This window comes from Delphinus delphis, chromosome 13 (genome assembly GCF_949987515.2).
Source record: "Delphinus delphis chromosome 13, mDelDel1.2, whole genome shotgun sequence".
Classification (NCBI taxonomy): Eukaryota; Metazoa; Chordata; class Mammalia; order Artiodactyla; family Delphinidae; genus Delphinus; species Delphinus delphis.
The window spans coordinates 43,685,911-43,711,852 of NC_082695.1; the positions used below are offsets into that span (position 1 = coordinate 43,685,911).

The 25,942-nt window shown below is 36.9% G+C and overlaps 1 protein-coding gene across 2 annotated transcripts in view; it reads right to left on the minus strand.

Annotated features, from left to right (window-relative positions):
• The window catches only part of CDH2 (cadherin 2), a 213,874-nt gene that overhangs the window by 60,693 nt on the left and 127,239 nt on the right, over positions 1–25,942 (minus strand). The window contains exons 1-2 of one of the 2 annotated variants that reach the window (XM_060028839.1): positions 19,612–20,878; positions 838–1,067 (exon numbers count right to left, since the gene is read on the minus strand). In XM_060028839.1, coding sequence (XP_059884822.1) covers positions 838–1,067; positions 19,612–19,687 — 306 coding nt within the window. In that variant the 5' untranslated portion in view covers positions 19,688–20,878. Of the gene's footprint in view, positions 1–837; positions 1,068–19,611; positions 20,879–25,942 lie in introns of those variants that run through there. The other variant, XM_060028838.1, reaches the window with a different exon arrangement.

The window sequence follows — 25,942 nt, forward strand, 5'->3', positions numbered from 1 at the left end:
TTTATTCATATTTGATTATGGCTGTGTATATCACATTTACAATGAAATACCAGAAAAGAATGTGTGTATTCTTATCTCTCACAGTACAATAAATATACAAAATGTAAAAGTCATAAAATCATGGACTTGAGATTATATTAATCAACTCAAAGGACTAGAATATTCAGAACTAATAATGTTATCATAACTTTACTGAAGAAGTTAACATTTCTATTTAAAATTCTTAAAATAGTGCCTTACACAAAATAAGTGCTCAATAAATATTGAACTGAATTGAACTTTACTCTGTTAGAAATGTATCTTATTTATTTTATCTTGGCTTATAGCAGCTTCCACCAGAGGGAGTATATTATTCCTAAAAGTCATGTCGGTAGTATAAATAATTCATACTCCCCAATTTAATTATTAAGAGACAAGACAAAAACCCAGTACTCCTTGACAGAAATTCTTTCCTTCTACTACTATAAATCTGTATTTCCCATCTAATAAATTTGGCTGGTGACATCTTACAAACAATTGTTTATTTTGTGGTTAAATTTAACACCTTATCAAGTTTCTAAGAAATTTAAAACAAACAACTACTTCTAATTTAAATTAAGTTATAAATCTCAAAGTATAAACAAACCTTTCAAATACAGTTTAGGATTGCTGATAATATATTTTGTCTAAGCATCTTATAAGGTTAAAAACAGCAAAATACTATTGTAGCAAATGAAGCTGATACAAAGTCAAATATTGGCCACCCATTAATGTGATGCAAAGTATGTATTTAGTTCAAACTGCACATTTCTGATCTGCAAACATAACTCCATCCAAAGCCATACTTGGATACTCTACCTTCACTGAATCCTCAGATAAGGTTGGTTTGAGGCTCAATTTTACTGCCACTTGCCACTTTTCCTGAGTCTCTTTGTCTTGAGCATATATCAGGAACTTTGAGTGCTCAGAGGAGAGGGGAAAGCTTCTCACGGCATACACCATGCCATCTGCATCCACCTTAAAATCTGCTGGTTCGCTGCTTTCATACTGTACTTTTCTTTTCCCGTTGCAGTTGCTAAACTTCACTGCAGAAGATAATAAATACGTAAGACTAATTATACCACAAAGGCAAAAAAAACTATTCATCTAATGCTATATCCTGATTAGGTTAAAAATAAAACGTAGCATCATGAAACACAAAAATTTTATTTTATTTTATTTTTTGCGGTACGCGGGCCTCTCACTGTTGTGGCCTCTCCCGTTGCGGAGCACAGGCTCCGGACGTGCAGGCTCAGCGGCCATGGCTCACAGGCCCAGCCGCTTCACGGCATGTGGGATCTTCCTGGACCGGGGCACGAACCCGCGTCCCCTGCATCAGCAGGCGGACTCTCAACCACTGCGCCACCAGGGAAGCCCCCAAAATTTTATTTTTACATTATTAAATTTTCATTAAAAATTTTTTTTAAAGTTACACCACTCCATTTACAGTTATTCCAAATATTAGCTATATTCCCCATGTTGTACAGGACATCCCTATAGTCTATGTTACACTCAATCATTTGTGACTCCCACCCTCACCCCTGTATTGCCCCTCCCCGCTTCCCCCCACTGGTAACCACTAGTTTGTTCTCTAGATTTGTGAGTCTGCTTCTTTTTTGTTTCATTCACTAGTTTGTGGTATTTTTTAGATCGCACATATAAGTGATATCATACAGTATTTGTCTTTCTCTGTCTGACTTATTTCACTTAGCATAGTCCTCTCCAAGTCCACCCATGTTGCTGCAAGTGGTAAAACTTCATTCTTTTTTATGGCTGAGTAGTATTCCATTGTGTGTGTGTGTGTGTGTGTGTGTGTGTGTGTGTGTGTGTGTGTGTACCACATCTTTAGCCATTCATATGATGATGAACACTTAGGGTGTTGGGCTGTGAAAGAAAATGAATTAACATTTGTTGAATGCTAGGCACTGAACAAGACACTTAAGGTTATTTACTTTAACCTTAAGAATAACCACCCAAAGTAGGAATCATTTTATCTGTTCTACAGATGCGGAAGAAAATTCAGAAAGCCACCAATTCTCCAAGCTTTTGACTGTTAGTGGTTGTTTGCCTTATAGGAGCACAAAGGGATCTTCACGTCTTAAACCTTTAATAGACAACAAAAGTAAAGTAAAAGAGGCTTGATAGATGCTTGGGAAGAGAGTAATGCCACATTTAGATCTCTGAAAGTACCAAAGTAACTAGCATATTAAAAAGGATTTCTTCATTTGGAGCATAGCTTGAATGTCCCACAGAGGGGAGGAGCTGAGCCCCTCACAGGCTAATGAGAGTGTGTGGCAAATGAGAAAAATTCACACTCACTGTTACTGCCACTGACTTCGGCTAATTTGGTACTCAGCTTACCTATTTGGATTCAGGTGTCAGAAAGATGCAGGCTAGGAAAGATACAGGCCTTTGAAAAAATGTATTAGCAAAGAAGGAAAAAATGTGCCTTTTCCTACAAAGGGTCACTGCACATCCTATGAATGAGAAGTGGGTGATCCCAGAGAGTTTGACATCGGAGAAAACACGTGGCAGGAAATTGCATAATGGTTAGTTACTTAAAATTGTTTCGCTTTTCTAATACCCCTGCCCCCATTGGTTTAATATTTCTGTTATTAAATTGTTCTGGGTTTTTAAAACAACTGGTAATTTTCATTTGCTTTAATATTAAAATAAGCAGCATTTGGGACATTACTCAGTTTTAGAGAAAGGTCTTGTATTACATAATTCCCTTTGTACATTCAACCAGTGGAATCAATACCTCAACTCAAGGTCCATTGCCAAATGAAAAAGTTCTCCTTAGTGAAGTATCAATCCTGATTTCATCCCGTGGTTGTGATTTAATGCACAAAATATGCCTGGTTCACATGCTTAATCAATAATTACCAGGTTTTACTGTTTTCAAGTCATGCAAATTAAAAAGCTTATTAATTTCAATGAGTGTTATGGACTGAATTCTGTTCCCCAAAATTCACAGGCTGAAGCCCTAATTCCCAGTACCTTAGAATATAAGTATATTTGGAGATACGGTTTTTAAAGAGGTAATTAAGGTAAATGAGCTCATATGGCTGGGCCCTCATCCAATATGACTGGTGTCTTATAAGAAGAGGAAATTTGGACATAGATGCACATATACGTAGAGGAAAGACCATTGTGCGCACAGAGGAAAAGATGGCCATCTGCAAGCCAAAGAGAAAGGTCTCAAGAAAACCCAAACCGGCTGGCCCCTTGATCTCAGACTTCCAGCCTCCAGAACTGTGAGAAAATAAATTTCTGTCATTGAAACCACCCACTCTGTAGTCTACTAAATGGACAATACACGAATTCCATTTGTTAACCATTGGTCAGCGTTTATTGTGTGTTGTTTTGTTCATTTATGACTTAGATGCACCCTGAATATTTTCTCAAAATTGACCAGATTCACTTCTGCCCTAGCACCAAGCGCTGAAACTTACTTAGGAGAAAGTTTTTACAGAAACATAGAAATTAATAGAAAAAGTGGAAAACCGCTATGTTATAGAATCTCAGTTACAGCACTAATACATATTTATAATTTATATAATATATTTATTTACCAGTTATGGACTTTCAAAACGGTTTTCAGGAGGACTATGGCAAAATATGTTTACCAGAAAACCTGGTTAAAAATAAAAAGGAGAGTGGACAGAAGCCACTTGAAAGGGAGAACGAGATATTCAAGGGACATGGTAAAATTAAGATGAGATTTAAATTTCCACTTTGAGATGAGGAAGGCAAACATCATAGTTATATGACTTGTGAGGAGAAATACATAGTTCACTGGAACCACGCTGTTTCTGTTATTAACATATTTTCCTAATGGATAGTAGGTAAAGAATTCTGAGTAATATAATACGATTTTCAACATTTATTTTCCAAAATATGAAGCAGTTTGATCATTTTTTAATGTATAGGTTTTTAAGAAAAGGTGATGATACATTTATTTGAAATTAAAATGCATCCTTAGCAGTGAAACTATTCTGTATGATGGCAGATACGTGACAGGACGCGTTTGTCAAAACTCATGGACTGAGCAACACAAAGGGTGAATCCTAAAGTAAAATTAAGGACTTTACAGTAATGTATCATTATCGGTTGTAACAAATGTGCCACATTAATGCGAGACGTTAATAATAGGGAAAACTATGGGGTGGGGTGGATATGGAACTCTTCACTTGGTGCTCGATTTTTCTGTAAACTTAGAATTGTTCTAAAAAATAAAGTCGATTCACAATTAAAAAATACTTCCTTTAGGGGAACTAGCTATATTATTAGATATTTAAAAGGAGTAGATAGTTGTCAATATCCTGTCTCTCCCAAACGTGAGTTCCAGTGAATTGCCCCAACGTGGTATTAGCTGGAGCTGGATAATATAACTGAATCAATAACTTTACATAAACACCCTATGTATGGAGATACTGAAGGTAGTTTCATGAAAGTCATAATATTTTACCAGACATGTAATAAAGCTGAAATTCTGTTATTTGAAAAACAATCGAACTCAACTTGAAATATTTTTTTTCTGACGATCTTCTTTACATTAAGACGTTAATTTTGCTTAAGTGCTCAAATAACTTAGAGTAGAAGCTGTAGAATTTCAAAACATAGGAGAAAAGGAAATAAATTGCCTTAGACAACTGAAAAAGCAAACTTGATCCACTGGATCATTCAAATTTAAAACAACTCTACACACAATTAAATGTTTGTGCCTAAAAACATCATCATATTAAACAAGAAATTTATTATTAGTCATTGCATAGTTTACATATAATATGTAGTTACTGTGTTCTAGCCTACATAAAACTTTGTTAACATGATTAATATGAAATTAAACACCAGTGAAATAATTATTTTAAAGTACTTTTGACTCTTAAAGCCATACCTCAAATTAATGTTGACCATAAAACCATAATATCCTTATAAAATATTAATGGCAAACCACGGATCTTATATATTAAATGTATTAGCAGTTAATAGCAGTACATAAACCACAGAAATGAAAATGTGCAAATACACACATACAGTTTATAATTTTTGCCTGAGTGAAACATCACCCATGTTTAGAAACAATCACAAGAGAACACTGTAAAATAGTTTTGTGCCTAAATATATCTTTGACTTTTTTATTGTATCTTTTTCCCACATGAATTGCTATCTCTGAAGGCATATTGGGAAAACAGAAATAGTTTCACAGTGTTAACAGACGTTCTCCTTCTATGGGGACAGGGCAAGATTTATTAAGGAGTTAGCTAGCTAGCTATTAGTGAAGAAGTGATAGGGAGGAAGGTAGAGAAGAACTGTCTCAACATTAAGGATTTCATGGTGTTTTTACTTACAGATTCCAATGGAGAAAGGTTACCAAGTGCAGGTTTGTTCATAAATCTGCTTAGATATTCTTCGCTTACTCTAGGCCCTTTCTGAGTTTCAATTTGAGGAACAATTTTTCCTAGAACCATTTAGGGTCCACCAATCCTTTTCACACATGCACAGTAGGATACACTAGAGACAGTTTGGAAATTTCCATATGGACCTTGGTGGAAAAAGTCATTCCATTTTCTTTATAGCATATAATTATGATAAGAAAAATGAAATACAGAGTTTTGGGAAACATACTGACTATTAAATATACATAAAACTTCCATACAAAAGAATTTTTAAAAATCTTTAATAAGAAATTTGAGCTTATTTGCATGAAATGTCTTTTTAATAACAAGTTTTATGACAGAGACATCAAATGCTTGATAATTACCACGAAGGCAAACTTTATTCACAAAAGTTGGTGGTAGCAAATGGGTAGCACAGAGTTCATCACTTTTTCTCCAATTGACAGAAAGTTCTTTCTCGTCATGAACCATGAGGGATATACTGATTAAATTTCCTGGTCCTTCTTTTTCTTAATTGACAAATACAATGTTGAAATTCCTTGTGGAAATGCAAAAGTTTTCATATTTTTTCATCCTAAGTATTTTAAAATAATGATAAAACTTGACTTCAAGCATATATATATTGCTCTAACAGTCAATAATTCTTCCTTAGGATTTAACATGTAACACCAACTAAACATCACAAATGAATCATTTTTATCCTTTTTCCAAAGCTGAACTTTGTTTCAAATCCATAAGCTTGGTGAGTATGTGTACTATTATTTACATGGCCTTTGCGATTTTCAATTAAGTTCATTCAGGTGCTCCAAAATGTCAGTTAAATAGGTTATTTTTTTCAAGCAAATAACTCTCCTTCAACAAATCTGCAGTGAACAACATTCAAACACACTCACAATCCATTTTTCTATTAGCTAATAAACTCTTGCAAAAAAAGTGTCCTTTGGACAGCTTGGGCACTTTGGTATATATCAGCAAATACGTTTTTCTAATCCCTGATCTTTGCATAAAGCTGTTGCCATTTATTTTCATAATATCAATTTATGTGGTTTTAAGATTTATGAGCAAACCTTTATATACAAGAGTTTCTAGGTGAGTAAAACTAACAGAATCATGGGGCTCTCAGATTAAATTCCTGATGTTTATATATCTTCATACCATTTATAGCCATTATACCTTCACGCCATTATGGCCAAAGCATCAGCCTCATGTAATATTTGCTTAAAATCTTGCTTTAAAGTGTTCATTTGGGTCTTTGAATGTATGATTTACAAAAGTTTGTCCTCCTTTTTTTTCCAAAATGAATAATGCTCTTTAAGGATTCTAACGACTGCTATTAGCCAACATATTTATTAATTCCTTAAAGTCATCAACATGCAATGATCACTCTTTTGATCTAATCATCTTTTTGATTAGTGCTGTCACTATGATGTGTGACATGCCAACAGTACCTCTCCTGAGTGTATTATTCAAAAGTGGCTCCTTTTCGATTTCTTCTACTTCCTTGGTTTCCAGTATAGCACTGATGATACACATATAGGCTGGTAAACTAAGAAATTCTGCCTTTGTGTGAGGCATTTTGGCCTCAGGCATTAAGTGTAAAATCCCATAAATGGCTTTTAGAACTTGATCATGTAGTGCTATACTCAATCTCATAAAGGAATTTGCTTACTTTCTGCTTAAGAGAATCCCAAATTTCTTCTGCCTAAATTGGTTGTTTTGGGGTACAGTGAGCACACAATTAGTCCTGCATGTAGCTTCACTGGCTCACGTTTGCATCAAATAAAACCTTTAGACCAGGTGTGAGAATAATTATAAGGACTCATGAATTCCAATTTGAGGGAAAACATTTGAAGGGGTTTTTGTAACTGAAGTCTTTTCATTTTCCACTGGGTTGGGAAAGTAAACATACTTTAAAATGAAATCTAAAGACAAAAGAGACTGCAGGCATGTATAGCTTCAGAAAATCTATGTGTAAATAATATATAATATACATATAATATATAAATAGTAAAGTATAAGTAATATTATCCTGTAATATACTAATGAATATTATAAATATTACAACTATAAAATAAATATATTTCAGGTCTTCTGCATTGTTAAAACATTTAAATATAAGGCATATGAAAAGCTTGGAAAATTAAACGTACTGTAATCTAAATTGGAATACTGAATATTAATTTTCACTTAATTTAATAATTGAAAGTCTTAAAAATGTACAAAATATAATCATTATTTACAGTTCTGGATAATCAAAAAATATTTTGAAAGCAATCCATTTCTGTAACTTACAGTCCTGTTTAGTAATTTAGTAAATTTTATGTCCAGAAAAACCAATTAGTTTAATTCTAAGGAATTTGTTTCCAAAAACCTATATAAATTTAACATAATAGAGACATTTTAATTTTAAAAAACACACAAAAATTAACTATTGGTTTCCATCGAGAAAAGATTTTGACTGTTAACTTTAAAATCCAACAGGAATAAAGGAAAAAAAGCAAAAGAAGAAAGTAGAAAAAAGAAAAAGAAGGAGGGCAGAAGAAATAAACAACTGAGAAATCTAACCAAGTTAATAATTCTCTGGTACCTGACAAAAACATAAAATTTATATATACCTTCTCTTTTACAATTAAATGGAGAAAAGTATGAGCAAAAGATGCAAGCAAATTAAATTGAAAGAATAATAAAAGTAACATTTGCATAAAATTTTCACTTAGGATAAACACGCTGATATGAAAACAATGATCAGGTGACTGGGGGGCTTCAGTGGGAAAGGGGACATTTTGGTGCTCACTCCATGTGCGGCAAGTACTTGGCCAATGAAAAGATCTGGGGAGATGCTATGTGGAGACTTGGGTCTATGCAAATCTTAGCAAAAGAGAAAAATAATAAAAATAATAAAAACTTTCAGGAAGTTTTTACAGAAAGCAATGAAAGAGCATTCAAATGTAATGTTCACTATTGTGAGTTAATTTACTGACCTGTTTTATAATAAAAATGCCTTCACATTTTTAACACTATAAAAAAGTTCAACCATGAGTATCTACAGCACACTTATATCCCATTCTTGGCAATCTGGTTGGGAAACACTGATCTATTTTGCCATACTGCTGAAATATTAACGCTTCAGTTGGCATTGAGAATGATGACCAATAATTTCAGTTTTTCTCCTCTTTCTAAACATTCATAAAGATGACACTTCTCATCTCCTTGGCCTTCAGCATGACCATGTGGATTACTTTGGCCAATAAAATCTGGGGATTGAAGTCACACATATTGCTTCCCAGCAGCAGCATTTAAAAGTTGATACCCTCTACAGCCAGACAAAACTATAATTCAAAAACATACATGTACACCTATGTCCACAGCAGCACTATTCACAATAACCAAGACACAGAAACAACCTAAATGTCCATTGAGAGAGTAATGGATAAAGAAGATGTGGTACATATATGCAATGGAATACTACTCAGCCATAAAAAAGAATGAAATAATGCCATTTGCAGCAGCATGGATGCAACTAGAGGTTATCATACTAAGTGAAGTAAGTCAAAAAGAGAAAGACAAATACGTTACGATATCACTTACATGTGGAATCTAAAATATGACACAAATGAACTTCTTTATAAAACTCGCAGATATAGAGAACAGACTTGTGATTGCCAGGGGCAGCAGGGCGGGGGGTGTTGGGAAGGGATGGACTGGGAGTCTGGGGTTAGTAGATGCATAGAGAATGGATGGACAACAAGGTCCTACTGTATAGCACAGGGAACTATATTGAATGTTCTGGGATAAACGATAATGGAAAAGAATATAAAAAAGAATATATATATATATATATAGAGAGAGAGAGAGAGAGAGAGAGAGAGAGAGAGAGAGAGAGAGGGAGAGCCACCTGAGTCACTCTGCTGAACAGCAGAAATTAAAAAAAAAAAAGTTGATGCCCTCTTTCCCTGCAGTGGCAATTAAGAAAGGACATGTTAAACGCAGATAATAACAGGATCGAACCCCCGGGGTGAGTGAGCCCAGCCATGGAGAACTGCCCTGGAGAGTCTCCTGCTTCCACCGAGGACTTCTTCGCAGGAAGGGGAAATTGACATTTTTTACGTTAAGCACAGAAGAATGGGGGTAATTGTTACTGCAGCACATCCTAGCCTATCATGGTAAGGTCTCAACTTGAGTGACCTAAATCCCTCTCACTGCAGCAGAATTAGGATGAAGTGTCTATGAAATGAAATAAATCAGAATCAAACTTATTGTAGATCAAATTAATACAACTAAAATATTTCTTCTTACTAAAAGCGTTGGTATTTCCCCACCAAAGCAAGAGGTTTTATTATAATGTTCTCTAAAATGTTATAAAATCTAGAGAAGCTGTTATTTCATTTTCTTTCCAGGGCAAGTCATGTAGTATTTAACTAACATCTATATACAAGTTGCCACAAATAAAAGAAAGGAATAAAGAGCTACGATATTCTTCGTGAAATTGAAAAAAATCAAAACAAGCAGTAGGGATGATGATTATGACATTCAAAATATGAAATTTAGATTCTCAATTGTCCAATAATGCTATGCATACGATTTCATATATTAAACCTCTGGAAAAGCAGTAAGGTTATTACATTCTCCCTTATATGCAATTCTAGTAACTCAAAAAATTTAAACTGTTCTTCTGTTCTTCACTTCATTGATATTCTTCCTCCAGGCATCTCTGTTTCATGAAATTCAATGAAAACCCTTTCTTTTGACAGAATCCAGCTAAAAATATATTAAATGATCAGTGTTCAGGCAGAATTACTTTTTTTTTTTTTTTGCAGAATGTGCCCATTAACAAATTACACTGAAATATCACTACCTCTAATTAAATTACTCTGACAGAACACAGGTTGTGTGGAAGCTCTTTTTCCCAAATGTATGATTATTAGTCTCTGAAATTTGATGCAATTTAGTTAGCTTTATGTTTCAGGCTACTTATGTCAACAAAGAAGGATCCTAATTCCTAAGTTTTGTGGCAGGTTTTTATTAATTTTTAAAGAAAACAGAGTTCTCCGAATAAACTTTGCTGAAAAAAGAAATTCTTACTAATTGGAGTTTTCAAGTATACCACTAGAACGGAAAAAACAAAACTAATCTTGTGTTTAAATCAATTTCAACAATGTGGCTTAAAAATGTGCCACAGAGACCAGAAAGAGGGAACGTCTCCCCAGAATGCCCAACTTACTAAGTAAGACATGGGTATACCAAGGAACAAAAGGATGTTGTACATTTTATAAAATTTGAATAAGAGAAAGAGGTACATAGAACATAATGTTCATTAAGCAACTCAGTCCTACAGTATGACATGATATCACATGAATGGCAATTAAAGTCCATTGAACTATTAAACTATTAAATCCCAAATTATTTGCTGACAGTAAAGTTAGAAAACAGAAAGGATAAGATTTTTATCCTAAACACTTAAAACAATTTAAGAAATATTTATTCCTTTACTCGATTTTAGAGAAAAATATCCTTGTCATATATGAAGAAATGACAATGTACTGATATATAAAACAGCTCTTGAAAATCTGCCGTAACACATAACTCATAATTTAAAAGCTGAATTCCCAATTATTACTGCCAAATTCCCCCCAAAGAAATACTGGCTCACTAGCTACTGGAAAGAACTTTGCAAAGAGCAAAGTTGGACTTTCTACAGAAAACAAACTAAAAATTTAACAAAAGCAACACCAAAACCCACAATATTACATGCGTTATTTCTAAAGGCTGTCTACATTTTTCTGAACATGAGCAACATGATGTGTATTAAGTATTTAATATATGTCGGATTCCATAAAAATGTCATCAATGTTACTATGTCTTTCACAGAGCCAATGAAGTTGCTCAAAGTAATTATATGAAGTCCCTAAGTTGCCAATGAAATTTAAGTAGTAAAAGCAATGAACAAATTCTAATGTAGATTCAATTAATGGGTTGTTAGTGGGTAAACATCACTGTATAACCTGGGGAAAATCATGGCCTCCATTTTTTTATTGTCTCAGTAGACCAGTTTCCAACTTTTTGAAGAATTATTGTATAAACCCTAGAAAGCTGCTCTAATAGCATGAAAGTATTCTTCCAACAGCCTAACCGGACAGTATTTCTTAGTACTTACTCTGATCTACTGCAGCTAGTCACAAGAAAAACAAGGGTAAGTAATCTATGACATATAATTAAAAAAATGGGCTATGAGTTTAATGCATCAATATAATAGTAGTAAAGGGCTATTTCAAGATTATTTGGTTTTACGCAAATGCATAAATATTTGAGTAATACTCTTTTAAATGTCAATTACTTATTTATATTTAGAAATTATATTTTACGCTTATTAAATTTTTATTATAATGCCCAAAATGGCAGTCATTCCAAAATGCTGTCATTGGTTTAAAAGAACCAACCAAACAAACAAAAAAGTGAAACAAAAAATCCTCTTCAAAAGCGTTCCCCTCCCTTCTATCACAGCCTGAAATGAACATCTACCTCTGTGAACACACCAACTCAGCAATCCAAATTGCTGGGCAAAAATCTGCTGCTTCAACTGACAATAATAAGCCTTCTACTCATTAATGCGTTGACATTCCCTCTTGGAGAAATGATTACACTTCTATTTCACCATTCTCCTTAATTATATCAAAGTGCATGGGATGAATGGTCACACACTGTAATATTATGGCCAGCTCACATGCTCCACACTGTGATTTATCTGAAAACATCTTAGGTGCATGAGTGTTCTGTCCAGGGACATTATTCTTACCCCTGCTTTTCCAAATGACACTTAGTCCAGCTCTAAGGTAAACTTATGAAGGGTCAGGGTATCTCTAAGTTTTACAGAGATAAAGATTTTGCATGTTTGATTTACCCCATGAATACACAGGCATGTATTAAAGGATTTTCACTACATTAACCAAGAGGATGTCAAGGCAAGTATCCTATGTACACACTATTTACTCCCAACTTAACCAATTCTCAGTCTGCATGTGTTAGCTACAAAAAACTGACTTAGGCTAAAACAATATCCTTATCCCATCCTGATAAGTAGATGCATTAAGCAGACCAGTTGGAATTACATCTTCTTGCCTAAAAGCCCCAGCAATACTAATGTTTTAGGATAATATACTAAAAGCCCTATTTTTAAAAAAGTAACTTAGACATTTGACTTCCAGAGTCGTTAAAATGAATTAAAACAACACACGTAAATAATTGAGACAAAGATATAAAAACATACACCTAAACAGGGATGATGAAAGATCTATTAAATGTGGATTTTTCATCTTAAAAAAATCCCATTTAAAAAAAAAAGAGGGATATAAAAACCAAGAACAAATAGAAATGCAAGGTATGAAGGAGACTTCTGGATAGCGTGGCATGGCACAGTCGGGTCATGTTTTCGATGGACAACCTTGCTCCCAACAGGCAGCAATGATGAAGTATAAAGAGTTTTTAAAAAGAGAGAGACAAAATCTAGCCACACTCTAAAACAAAATAAACATCTCTGTGGACCAGAAATGAACTTAATGTAATTTGCCACCTGGATAGGAAGCAGGCAGGGACAACTGGAAGTTCAGCTTCTGTTGGGTTAAGGGGCTTGAAGGTCAGAAGACGTAGGGCACAGCATCTAGGTTGCCATTTGACGCCAGGATGTGGGGCTGGGACTGGGCTCAGAGTGGTTTTGTGCAAGGGCAGAATGAGAGATGAAAACAAAAATTCCACAATCCCAAAGTATCGTACATCAAACAATCTAATACTAAGGACAGTCAACGAAATCAACAATCAGAATCTAACACACTTCAAATGAATTTAATTTCATGGAACATTCCTCTGGTTCGCTCTAACCCACTGGCTACTTCTTCTGCAATTCTGTAAGATGCCTCAAGCTTCAGCCCGGCATCTTCACTTCTTTCCATTCTCACCCTAGGTGATTTCAACCAGCCCCGAGGTTTTAAAAACCACCTACACAAAGAAGATTGTTGAGAAAGTCTATAAAACCTTGACTGTTCCCTCGAGCTCTAGACTCCTATATCCAATTGCCTACTTGCCACCTCCATTTGGACATCGAATAGGAAACTCAAACTGAACAGGTTCCAAAGCCAACTCTTGATTCACTTCTGCCCTCAACAAATGCCATGGTGAACAGTTTCACCCTTCACCCAAATGCTCTGACTACAAGACTAGGAGTTGAGCTTGACTCCTGTCTTATTCCAAAAGGAATCTATTTGAAAGTTCTGTCAGCTCTGCTTTCAAAATATATCCCCAATATGGCCATTTCTCAGCACCCCCACGGCACCAGCCATTATCTGGGTTGAATTACAGCTGGAGCCTCTGACTCGCCTATCACTCCCACTCTCTGCGACACCTAGACTGGCCTTTTAAAAACATAAATTAAATCATGCTCAAAGGCTTCCTATCACACCACGTAGAACAAAATCCTTAACAAAAGCCCTTGGCCCTGCAACCTCTTCCTCCTTTCCTCTTGGAGCTCACTGGGCAGCCACAGTCACGTAGGCCGTCTGGTGATTCCTCCAACAAGCTACACTGATTCCTGCCCCAGGCCCTTTTCCGTATATTTGGAATATTACACAACGCAGGAGAGAGGAGAGGAAAGAATAAGAGAGGAAGCAAGAAAACTTGGACAACAGGCAGGCAGGAGATTGATTAATTAATTGATAATTAATCAATTAATTGATTAATCAATTGCCCAGGTAAAAGGCCACTAGGTTAATTTTAGTCTTTTTAGTCTTTATAGATAAAGTCACCTTTCCTAATTTTTTCCAACTTGCTTCCTTTCTTTTTTTTTCCATGTCACTGATAGCAATACATGATTAGAGTTGACTTTTTCCAATCAAACCAGAGAATGAATAAAAGGAATGCAAGACACTCTTTTTATTTATTACCTGGGTTGACTAGGGATGAGTAATAGGAATCACAGAACACATAGGCGAGGAGCACAGCATATCATGCATCTTAATAAGAGCTAAGCAAATAGAGAGGCAGCAAACGAAAGTGTTTTGATGTTTGCAGCCTAGTCATTGGCCTAATGGGCAAAACGTGTAGCCATGGCTGGGCTGCCACAGACCTCCCAGAGTCTGTGCTCTACTGTACTACATGACCTCTCAAACAACGGTGGTTTGAAAACTTGCAGGAGGAATGAACAAATTCCAACCAGCTCCTCAACACTGAAGAATAAGGCAAACAACAACAGTCTAGTGCTGAGCTAGTGTTCATTCTTGTATGCATGAAGTCTCCTCAAAACTGGGGACCACTAAGAATGGGCATAAAGCAACTTGTGGGTTTCAGCATCTTAACCACCAGCTATAACCTGCTTCAATGAGAAGGTGGATAGGATGACTCTTTTTTTTTTTTAACTGTTTTAAAAATTGAAGTATAGTTGATTTACAATGTTGTGTTAATTTCTGCTGTACAGCGAAAGGACTCAGTAATACATATATATACACATTCTTTTTTATATTCCTTGGATGACTCGATATAAAGAAACAAAAGACAAAGGTGGGGATTTCACCCTCTTCCGCAGATCCGACAGTACTAGTTAATAACATCACATGAACTTATTTTGTATGTATGTGTGAATCCACCTATCTGTCTACTTAGTGCTGTACTCTGAATAAGTAGTAATTACAGAGTAGGTGGTCAACTTACAGAGTAACTCAGCATGTACAGAGTAAGCAGTCAACTAATACTCTCAGTATTACTGTTTCCAAGCCCAGAGTTCAGAGTTTAGAATGTTTGTGATATGTCTCATTTAAATATCACCTACAATGATATAAATACTTTCATGTACTTATTTTTTCCTATTCTTTCTTTAGCTGCCCATCTTCATACATAGGGAAACAGAAGGCCACAGAGTGTAAGTTCCCTCATCACATTGAGAGTGTGGCCACTGCTGCCCGAAATTCTTTGGGGGCATCCTAAGAAGCACCCATTACCTCTCAGGACGAAGGCTGATTTCCATTTCTCCCCGAACAGCCCACTCTCAATGAAAATTAACCAAATGATTCCTTGTTTGCCATTTAAGATGAATACTGAAATGAAGATAACAAGATCCCTAACCTCTAGGAGTTTAAAATTAGGAGGAAAGGGCTCCAATAACTAACAGTAAAGTAGAACAATATATAACAAGATGGGCTAAACCAAAGCTTTTGACAATTACAACCGAAGGGAGAAAGGCGATCACTAAAGATGTAGTGAAATGGCAGCCGACTTTTGAACTGAGCAGAGAAGGATGAACAGGACTCCGATAGGCTGCGTGGTGACGGGCGAGAGGTGGTGGCTTTAACGTGATCAAGGCATGGCAGTCTGGCAGTGATGGTGCCTTCACAGAGGCATCAGCGTTTATGGAAAGAGTGGTGTCTGGATCAGCTCAGCTGCTTCTCGCTCAATGCCTTTGTTAAGGATGAGTATCTGTAAAGGATCTTTTTCTAGGGCAAATTTGTTTGGCAAGGAGTTTTGGGGACATATTATCTTTGTGGGGGAGGGAGTCTTATGGGCTAAAGGCTTTACTGAGAGAAGCAGTCTCCAGGTAGACTGAAATCCATTCAGCTAAAAGAAGAAATGTCAACAGAGGTACAAACGAACAATCTAATCACTGATGCACATGAAATTGGTTCATAGAATTGAGGGGCAGTGCGTGTGTATACCATGCCTATGTGACAGTAGGATTCACTGTTAAAATTTAAATGCCATTCTAGTTTTTAAAAAAGGCTTAGCATTTCCCCTTTTCCAGAGCCCATGGGTGACCTCTTAACATGAGGAAGACCATGAGTGGCATTTTTTAAACGTGGGAATTATTCAAAAATACACAATATAATATGCAAGATGTGATTATAAAGAAATAGGATTGATTCCGCAAATCACACAGAAAAATCAGACTCATTATATAACAAGCACGCCTTGAATAAATTATAGTCCAAACAACAGGGGCACTAAATATGCACTTTAATTTGGAGTACAGTACAGAGGTAACTTCAGCTTCTGATCAGATGAATTATTCATAAAGCTAAAAGATACTAAAAAAAAAAAAAAAAACCAAAACACTGCTTGTATAATAAAGGCCAACTCTAATCTCATGTATTTTATAAGAAATCTCCATTAAAACACTACCGTTTTATACTCAATTGAACCATACCCTCAACTAGTCTGACATAGTGTACTTTTCTCTGAATAAGAAGGAACTGCATTGATGATGAGATTTTTTTTCTTATCATTCTGTTCTTGTTTGCAAAAAATAAAGAGAAGAGAGGACCACAAGTCAGTAAATTCAGTTTTGGTTGCGGTCCCACTGATGCCCAATAATCCTCTGAACAGCTTTGGATCTTCATTTCTTATGGGAAAGTCTCACTGGAAGACTGCTAATATCTTTTATAGCACTAAAAATATGCATACACATATTCTAAAATTCAATATTATAACAAACCCCTGAGTGAATATTACCACTGAACGTGATACTCGTTTTTTTTTTGTTTTTTGGTTGTTTTAATTGTTGTTGAGTAAGTTTTAAGTAAAAGACAATGGCTTCTCCGAGACAAAAAGCAAAGGACTACTCCTACAGGAATAAAATCATTTTAAATGTATTGTTCTCTAGTTATTAAAAGCTATCAAATCCCAGAGCAAAGTTAAAATCTAAGTATCACATTCCATGTAACGATGGATGAAAGGGCAGCAACAGCTAGAGTGATCGAAATCATGACAATGATTCAATGGTCACTCTTCCTTTCAAGAGGTTAACAAATTACATGGGCATTAATGAATTGTACTTTATAATCTGGTTGCTTTCCTTTTGCTAGAATTTCTTTGTTACCAAGAAAAGTAAAAGAAGCTTAAGTTATTCTGTTTGAAACACAACTCTTCCTCTGATAGACCAATCACCTTCTTTGCATGAACAGATTTCAGTCATTTCTGTACTAGGGTGTCACAATGAGTATAAATCGTTGAAGGCAAAAGATACGACCAGTATTTCAAGTTCCAAATTCTATTCCTCACTCCCTTTAAAAATAATGAATGTCGGGCTTCCCTGGTGGCGCAGTGGTTGAGAGTCCGCCTGCTGATGCAGGGGACGCGGGTTCGTGCCCCGGTCCGGGAAGATCCCGCATGCCGCGGAGCGGCTGGGCCCGTGAGCCGTGGCTGCTGAGCCTGCGTGTCTGGAGCCTGTGCTCCGCAGCGGGAGAGGCCACAGCAGTGAGAGGCCTGCGTACCGCAAAAAGAAGAAAAATAATAATAATAATAATGAATGTCAATGAGAAGAGGTAAAGCCTGAACTTCTTTAGAAGACATTTCTTTAGAACAGTTCTTTAGAAATACTTCTCTGGAAATAAAAACTCTGGAAGATAAAAATATGCATTCGAGACAACTAAAGATGCGATCCATGATTTCTCCTAAGTTTGCAATTTATAGCATAAATGCTCCTCAGGAAAGATAAATTGAGGACCTACAAAGTTCCTTGGGAGATTATACGGCAAGAAAACCAATGTGACTATTTCAAGATGAAGTAAAATAGGTACTCCTTTAGCTTTTACACGACGTATTTTCTTTTAAAAGTTTCCAATAAAATAAACTCAGTGTTTGTTATAAAGGAGACATTCTTTATTCAGTTCTTACCATAATGGCCATACAGAAACATTCTGCTGCCAAGTTTTGGTTTCTAATGAGTAGCATTCTTTTTTTTTCAGGTTCAAAGTCAATTTCTTTAAACCGCTTGTTTTATATGCATATACCACCTTTGGATAATTCTTTCATGGATTACAGTTTAGCCTTTAAAACAAGAAACTTTGTTGAATATCTGATTATTTTTCTAGGCGGTTTCAAATCCCTTGATGTCTGGCAAATTTTTACAAAATTAATGAGGTTAACCTTCATTTCTCAGACTTGCAGAGTTACTTTAGGTTAACAGAGATCTCTTATTTAAAGATGACTCGTAGCCAAGGACTTTTAAATTTGACTTTATTTTCAGGAAGATCTACTAAACTCAAAGTATATCTTAAGTAAGAGAAGTATGCGACACATTCTTAATCTTAAGCACATTTAGGCAACTAAATACAGGTTAATCCCGCTTCAAATAAATTAGATTTGTAAAAATATAGACATCTGAACTAAAATGTAAAGGGACATGAATAATGTTTTTCTATTTATAAGATTCCTTTTCATAGCTGCCTAATATTCTATCTTCTTACTCCTTTTCCCATGTCTGAACGTGTCCGTCCTCCTGTAAGGAAGGAGCTGAAATCTAAACGTAAACATGGCAAGTGTTCTACCATCAAGGAAGTCACAGTCTCATCTAAATATTTCTCTAGCAAATTATGTGATTTAAGATGAAGATCTACATAGTGGGGATTAGGGAAATTAGGCCACGAAATCAAAATGCTGAAGGTGACATTTAAAAACATGTTTAAATAGAGTATCGCAAAAGGGATAAAGTTTGCCACAAAAACGTGTGGCTTGTAAACCTTTCATTTATTTGCAGTTTGCAGGAAAATGTCTACTACATACAGAAAGGGACGAACAGAGTCTGTTGCCAAGTATCAGCAGCTGGATTTGAAGACGTGCAATTCTCTATACTTACAGCACTAAGGAAGGCAAAGGAGAAATACGGCTTTTAAGCATTCCCTCCTTAAACCACCACCCCTGTCCCACAGAATACATGTGCACAGTTTTTTTGTGATTATGTTTTTTTGTTTTTTTGGCTGCGTTGGGTCTTCGTTGCTGCTCTTAGGTTTTCTTTAGTTGCGGCGAGTGGGGGCTACTCTTCGTTGCGGTGCACGGGCTTCTCATTGCGGTGGCTTCTCTTGTTGCAGAGCACAGGCTCTAGGTGCACGGGCTTCAGTAGTTGTGGCTCACAGGCTCAGCAGTTGTGGCTCATGGGCTTAGCTGCTCCCCGGCATGTGGGATCTTACTGGACCAGGGCTCGAACCCATGTCCTGTGCATTGGCAAGTGGATTCTTACCCACTGCATCACCAAGGAAGTCCCTGTGATTATGTTTTAATTTGATTTTTAGAATCACAGAAATTCATAGCATCACTGACTTCTTTTTTTCAAAATATAAAATATGCTTTGTATATAAGCCTTCTCATTTTATGCTACTTTGTTTTCTGGTTCAACCAAATCACTGTTAGTGAGAATGAATAAGGCAATTTCTGTTATCTGAAAGGAAAATGTAGGATTCTGCTTGGTTCTTTAATTTCTCCATGAAGATACACACATAGCCCTTTAATAAAAACATGCCATTGAATTTCCATTTCCCATAATTCCTTCTGCTTAGTGAACAAAGTCATAATAGGTATGTCAGAATAAAAACAGGGATAAAGTTCTTTCGAGTGGGCGGAAATGCCTCTGCAGCTTTTTATAACTGGAATACTGACCGTCAGCAAAAAAGAGAGATTGGGTGGCTTAACAGGGTCCACATTACATCTGATTCACTGATCCCTTTCAAATTCTTGCCCCCAACCTCGGTGCAACACAAAACCCTCCTGAGCTCTGCCGGTCCTTTTGTCTGTTTGCAAAACAAAATACAACAGAATAAATTCTTGGGGGTGGGGGTAGGGGTGGGGGAAACAGCTTTTCTCTTTGGACAAATCTCCCCCTTTGGGTTCTCTTAAGATGAGTGTTCTACCTAGTTTTGTCAGCTAGTCACTCTCCGTCACCTGTTATTTAGCAATTTGTTAAGTAATAAATATCTGTAGCTCTCGTAGCTTTCTCCAAAGAAGCAACTTGGATGAGAGGTCAATAATGAACGTGCTTTGTGTACCCAGCAGCGCTCAAAGTGCTTCTAAGATCATTAAGGCTGGTAAGGACTCGTTGGTTTTGTACCCAGAATTGGGTATGAATCCAAGATTAAATGTCAAAATGAGTGTGTCGGAGAATACTTGTTAAAATACAAAATTTCGTAATTAGAGAAATGCACTCTATGCTCTAAATGCACCTAAAAGATGCTCAAAGTGTAAAACAAATAATGCCTACAAATAATTTCGCTAATGGGTAGACACAAGATTCTTGAGCGCTTTTTCTCTCAGATTCCTACAGACGTTAAACGTTCCAAAAAACTTTATAAGGTTTTCAGATAGGGTTCTCGCGTGAAGGCAGAACTACTTTTAACAATGGCTAGTCAGACGTTGTCTTGTTCTGAAACATCCCCCTTTCAACAATTAACTTTCCAGTTCATACCATATGCTAAATAGTTGAGTATAGCATGAGAGTACTGTGGGAACCAGTGAGGAAGTCTACAGAAGTATTTTGGGGCAATTGTGAACCTTGGAGGATTTGGGAAGATGATACTAGGAAGAAAAGGGAATTCTGGTAGGTAACTGGAATAACCCAGAGCAGAGGAAAGAAGACTTACAACATACCCAAGGAAAGGCGAAAGCTAACCACTGCTTGAAATATCAAGTTAATGTAGGGATAGAGTGGAAGATGCGCCTACAGATTTAGTATAGACAAACTGTAGAGCGCTTGTGAAAATTTGGGAGACAGATGCTGAAGATTTTGGGGCGGGGAAAGCGCAAGCAGTGTTTTGGGACAAATGACCTAACTTAAACACGCAGGCTGGGATTAGGGTGAAAAGCCAAAGACATTTTACTGAAGAGATCAGTGTTTGAGCATGAACTAGGGACCCGAGCCAGTGATGGCAACAGGAATCCCAAAGAAGAAATACAGATTCAGAGAAGTGGTGAAAAAAGAATCCATAGGAAGAGAAGACTAATTAGATGTGAGGAGGAGAAACGGCCAGGAAGGAAACGTCAGGAGTCGAAAAGGATTCCAATGTTTTGAGTCTAGCTGACTGTTTAAAAAGAGGAGTGGAAATGGGCTAAATTTGAGGGAGGAAATAGTTTTAGGAAAGACTCCTTTCCAGAACTGCTGATTTAATTTAGCATTAAAAAGAATATACGGGGCTTCCCTGGTGGCGCAGTGGTTGAGAGTCCGCCTGCCTTTGCAGGGGACACGGGTTCGTGCCCCGGTCCGGGAAGATCCCACATGCCGCGGAGCGGCTGGGCCCGTGAGCCATGGCCGCTGAGCCTGCGCGTCCGGAGCCTGTACCCCGCAACGGGAGAGGCCACAACAGTAAGAGAGGCCCACGTACCGCAAAAATAAATAAATAAAAAAAATAAAAATAAAAAAATAAAATAAAAATATACGAATCGTGCATCTTCTGAATGCCTGACATGGGGCTAGGTAGAAGGAATTCATAAATTACCATACAGACCTTATCTGAAGGAGCTCTTAGTTTGACTAGAGAGACAGACACACAAATCGTGCGCTCAGCCGAAGCCACAGGGATGGGGTGAGATCTTTCAGGGAGAGTCATGTCTAATCTAAAATTTTCCTGCTGAGGTGATCTTGTTTAGTTGTCTAATTGACAGAAAACACCTGATAGCCATCTCATCCGCAGACATCTCTTCAAAAAGATAAAAACTTACTGAGTCAAGCTTTTGTCTTTTTTTTCCTCCTTATAAAATCTATTCCCTTCTTTACTCCTGAACCTTTGGTAATTTGGGTTTTTTTCCTCTGTGCCGTATTCTAACTTGCTACTACCTTTTTCAAACATAAAACTCACAAAATTAAATTCTTAAGAGCTCCAATGCTGGTGCGAATTATTGCAAACAACACTTGAGTACCTACTGAATGTAAACTAGTTTTCAGCTTTTGTATCTCTTAGGCAGGCTTGGCAACTTCTTCTGAGCCTAAAAATCTTTGGAAGGATTAATGATCATTGAGCCATGCATGCCCCATCTCTGGTGTGGTACACAGGGTGGCAGCGGCCTCTAAGAGTCATTCTTTAAGTTCTTGGTCCCTTGCTTAATGCTCTACCAGATTTATGGCTTGGGTCTCATGTCACAAAGAACCCCTTCATTTCTCTCCTTTCCACAGTCACTGGAAGTTATCTCTGGTGAGGCCACAACCTATACTGCATGAATCCAGTTCTGACATCTGAGGATTCTGAGGCTCAGGGGAGGGCAGGAACATACGATGCATGGGATGGCAGGTGTTTGAGGTCAGGGCACATGGGCACAGTGGTCCCCTTCACTTGGCTGCATTCTTCTAGTGTTCCTTCCAATCTGCTCTTGGATGGGGGAGACTGGCGGAGACTGGCGCTGACATTTCAGTGATTCCCAGATGTGACCCTAATGGTACCTGACGACTCACTCCAGCCTGAGTAGGCAGCAACTCATATTTCCATTTTACAATGAATTCATTAAAGCTCAGGGAGATGAAGCAACCTGCCGGAGGTCCCATGACTGTCAAAGAGAGCAAACTGCCATTATTCGGGACCAAATGAACTACAAATAATGGTAGGTTTCTAGCTCACATTTAGCTGATGGCTTGTTAAATGACCTATTTTCTGCTCTATCAGTGCCAAGTCAGGATTTCACAGTCTGTATCATGTGTTTTTTTGGTCAAATCGAGGTTCTTCTCACGACTGATTTGTAAGGATAATTTCCCTCCAATTCTACTAGTCGTAGGGATAAGCAATTCCCCCAAATTTAGTCTTGTGTGACTATAAAACAGATCTTGGTATTTTACAGTGACACCGCAAACACAAAGGAAACGAAGTTAAAGTAAGTCAACATTCATGGTGCAAGAAAAGGAGAGTATTAGGCAACCAACAATGAGTCAATGTCTTTTAAACTATATTCTGATGATGACGCAGGCTTTGCTATTGTCATGACTGACCAGCAATGCCCAAAATAGAAGCAAAGCCTTTTTTGACTAATTGAGCACAAATAAAAGTTGCAAATAGTTTTTATTATGATAATACCTTACGATGGTGTCACCAAAGAACAAATATCTATCTTCTTAGTTGGAGCCCGTGATGCTTATTGAACGTTGACTAAGCACTTGTGCCCAGGGCCTTGGAGTTAAGTGTCCAAGCAACTGTGTGTCATGCTGTGGCCCTTTCCACTGCTCTGCTTTACAGCTAAGACATTGCTCTTTAGCAAAGGGAATTGTATCAGCTGTACTGTCTGATTAAGATAATAATAGGACCACTATCCTACAGCTATATAGCGCTTGAAGAGCTTCAAAACTGCCTTCATATGAGCAGAGGGTAAATTATGATTTCTGCTAAGGCAGTCCTCCAAAAATGTGACGCCAATGGCAAAATAATGAACTCATTTCCCAGTAGCTAAAATTCCGTGAGGAACAGAGCATGGTGATTTTCTTAGGTCAGTGCCCTGGTAAACACTGCGTTCCTAAGATCTGCACTCAACACAAAATTTCTTAGTTTTCCCTCCTGTTAACAGAAGTGTCAGAAACAAGGTCATCCATAGGTTGCAAAATTGATAACTGCTTGAAAGACATCAGATGCAGAAAGCAGAGGAAACAGTATAAAGGAGAAGTTGAACTGACACAGTCCAGCTGAGCTTTGAAGTGGAATTCTGCAAACCCTCACTACAGTGAATACCCTACTAAGTGCAGCAGTATTAAACACAGAACACCAAGATGGGGAACTCCAGTCCTGACCTCCAGAGACTCACAGGATAGTGAAAGAAAAACAAAGACCAAGGATTCTAGCTCATCATTCTCATATTGAAAGATCTTTGGTCCATTGATTCAGTGATTATGCCAGACACACTACATACACGATCTCATTTAATCCTAAAAACAACTCTAAAAGGTAGATGCTATTTTAGAGATGAAAAGAAAAAGAAGAAAGAAAACAAGTTACAGGGAGATAAAATACCAGGTCCAAGGTCACACGGTGGTGGAACTAGTATTTGAACATGGCTGTGTGATTCCAAAGCCTGGTATGCTTTTTCAAAAATACCTCACTGCCTTTCAGTTTTGGGAGAGGAGTCCATAGTAAGCACAAGTGGAGAGTAAAAACATAAGCCTTGCCATGAATCAATATATTTATGAATAAAACTATCTTTCCCTTAGAAACCACACTAGATTACACATTTATAAACTAATGAAATCCTATCGTTTGATACATTCGTGAAACAATCTCTCTTAATTGGCATGTTCGTAAAAGTGGTTTCCTGCTGTGAAAATCTGTTAAAATAAGGTATCCACAGGCACCTGGGCTTCATAAATCTTTTTGACTTTTCTTAAAAAAAAAAAATCACAATTCATTTAATTTCTCACTGGAATCACACATCGAGTTTTACATGAAATAAGAAGAATGGATTTCTACTGAGTACTTCTTGCTTTAATCAAAGCCTGAATCAGACCCAAGACTCACCAGGCAAAGTGAAAAAAATGGACAGTCAGCAGGCATCTGTGTGTTTTCAATGGATAAGTGTCCATGACAACAGGAAAAAATGCCACAGTAGTGCAAGCAACACTGTTAGCAGGCTCAAAGAGATTAGGAATAGAATTAGCCTAGAGATCAATCCACCTCTTTCCTTTCCTTCTTAGAAATGAATCATTCTCAGCAGAATTAAGAAGCATTGCAGAAAAAAGGACCTGCCTCCGCATCACTTTTATACCTGTTCCTGAACTGATAGAGAGAGCTTGTGTGCTAAGTGCTGTCCATCTGGCACTTTTTAACAATCCTACACTTTACATATTTCCTTGTAATTCATAAGCAAATTATAAAGTTCCCAATAACCGTAAGAATGGATGAAATGAAAATGTATGTTTATTTTCTAAAAATGAATACACAAAGGTATACCATTTTGTCAAAATGTTTCCAATTACCTTATGTAACCCTGATTTCACTTAAATACAATTTTTCATTCATTGGCCTTATTGAGGTATAACTGATGAATAAACTGTAAGATATTTAAAGCATACATTGTGATGATTTGATATACGTGTACATTGTGAAGATTCCTCTCATCTAGTTAATTAACACATCTATCACCTCACATATTTTATATGTGTGTATATATATTTATATTTATTTTTTGGTGAGGACCTTTAAGTTCTATTGTTTTAGTAAAACTCAAATATACAATAGTGTTACAGTCACCATGTTACACATTAAATCTTCAGACTTTATACATCTTATAGATGAAAACTTTTAAAAATATAATTTATTGATGAAACAAATGAATTAATACCAAGAAACGATTTTCTCTTTAAATAGTTGTTCTTAGGTTTTGTTACACCCTTTGTAGTTACAACTGAGAAACAGCTGTATACTAGGAGGGCAATCATCATCATAAAAACAGGAAATATGAAAGCCGTAGCTGGTATATTTGTTTTTTTGTTTTTTTTTGTTTTTGCTGTACGCAGGCCTCCCACTGTTGTGGCCTCTCCTGTCGCGGAGCACAGGCTCCGGATGTGCAGGCTCAGCGGCCATGGCTCACGGGCCCAGCCGCTCCGCGGCATGTGGGATGTTCCCGGACCGGGGCACGAACCCGCGTCCCCTGCATCGGCAGGCGGACTCTCAACCACTGCGCCACCAGGGAAGCCCTGTAGCTGGTATATTTGAAACACCAAATTGTTAATAAGCACTTTTTTTATTCACAATATATGTGCTTTTATATTTTACTAATACATTTTGTTGTTAAATGTTTTTGACTGTATGTATAAA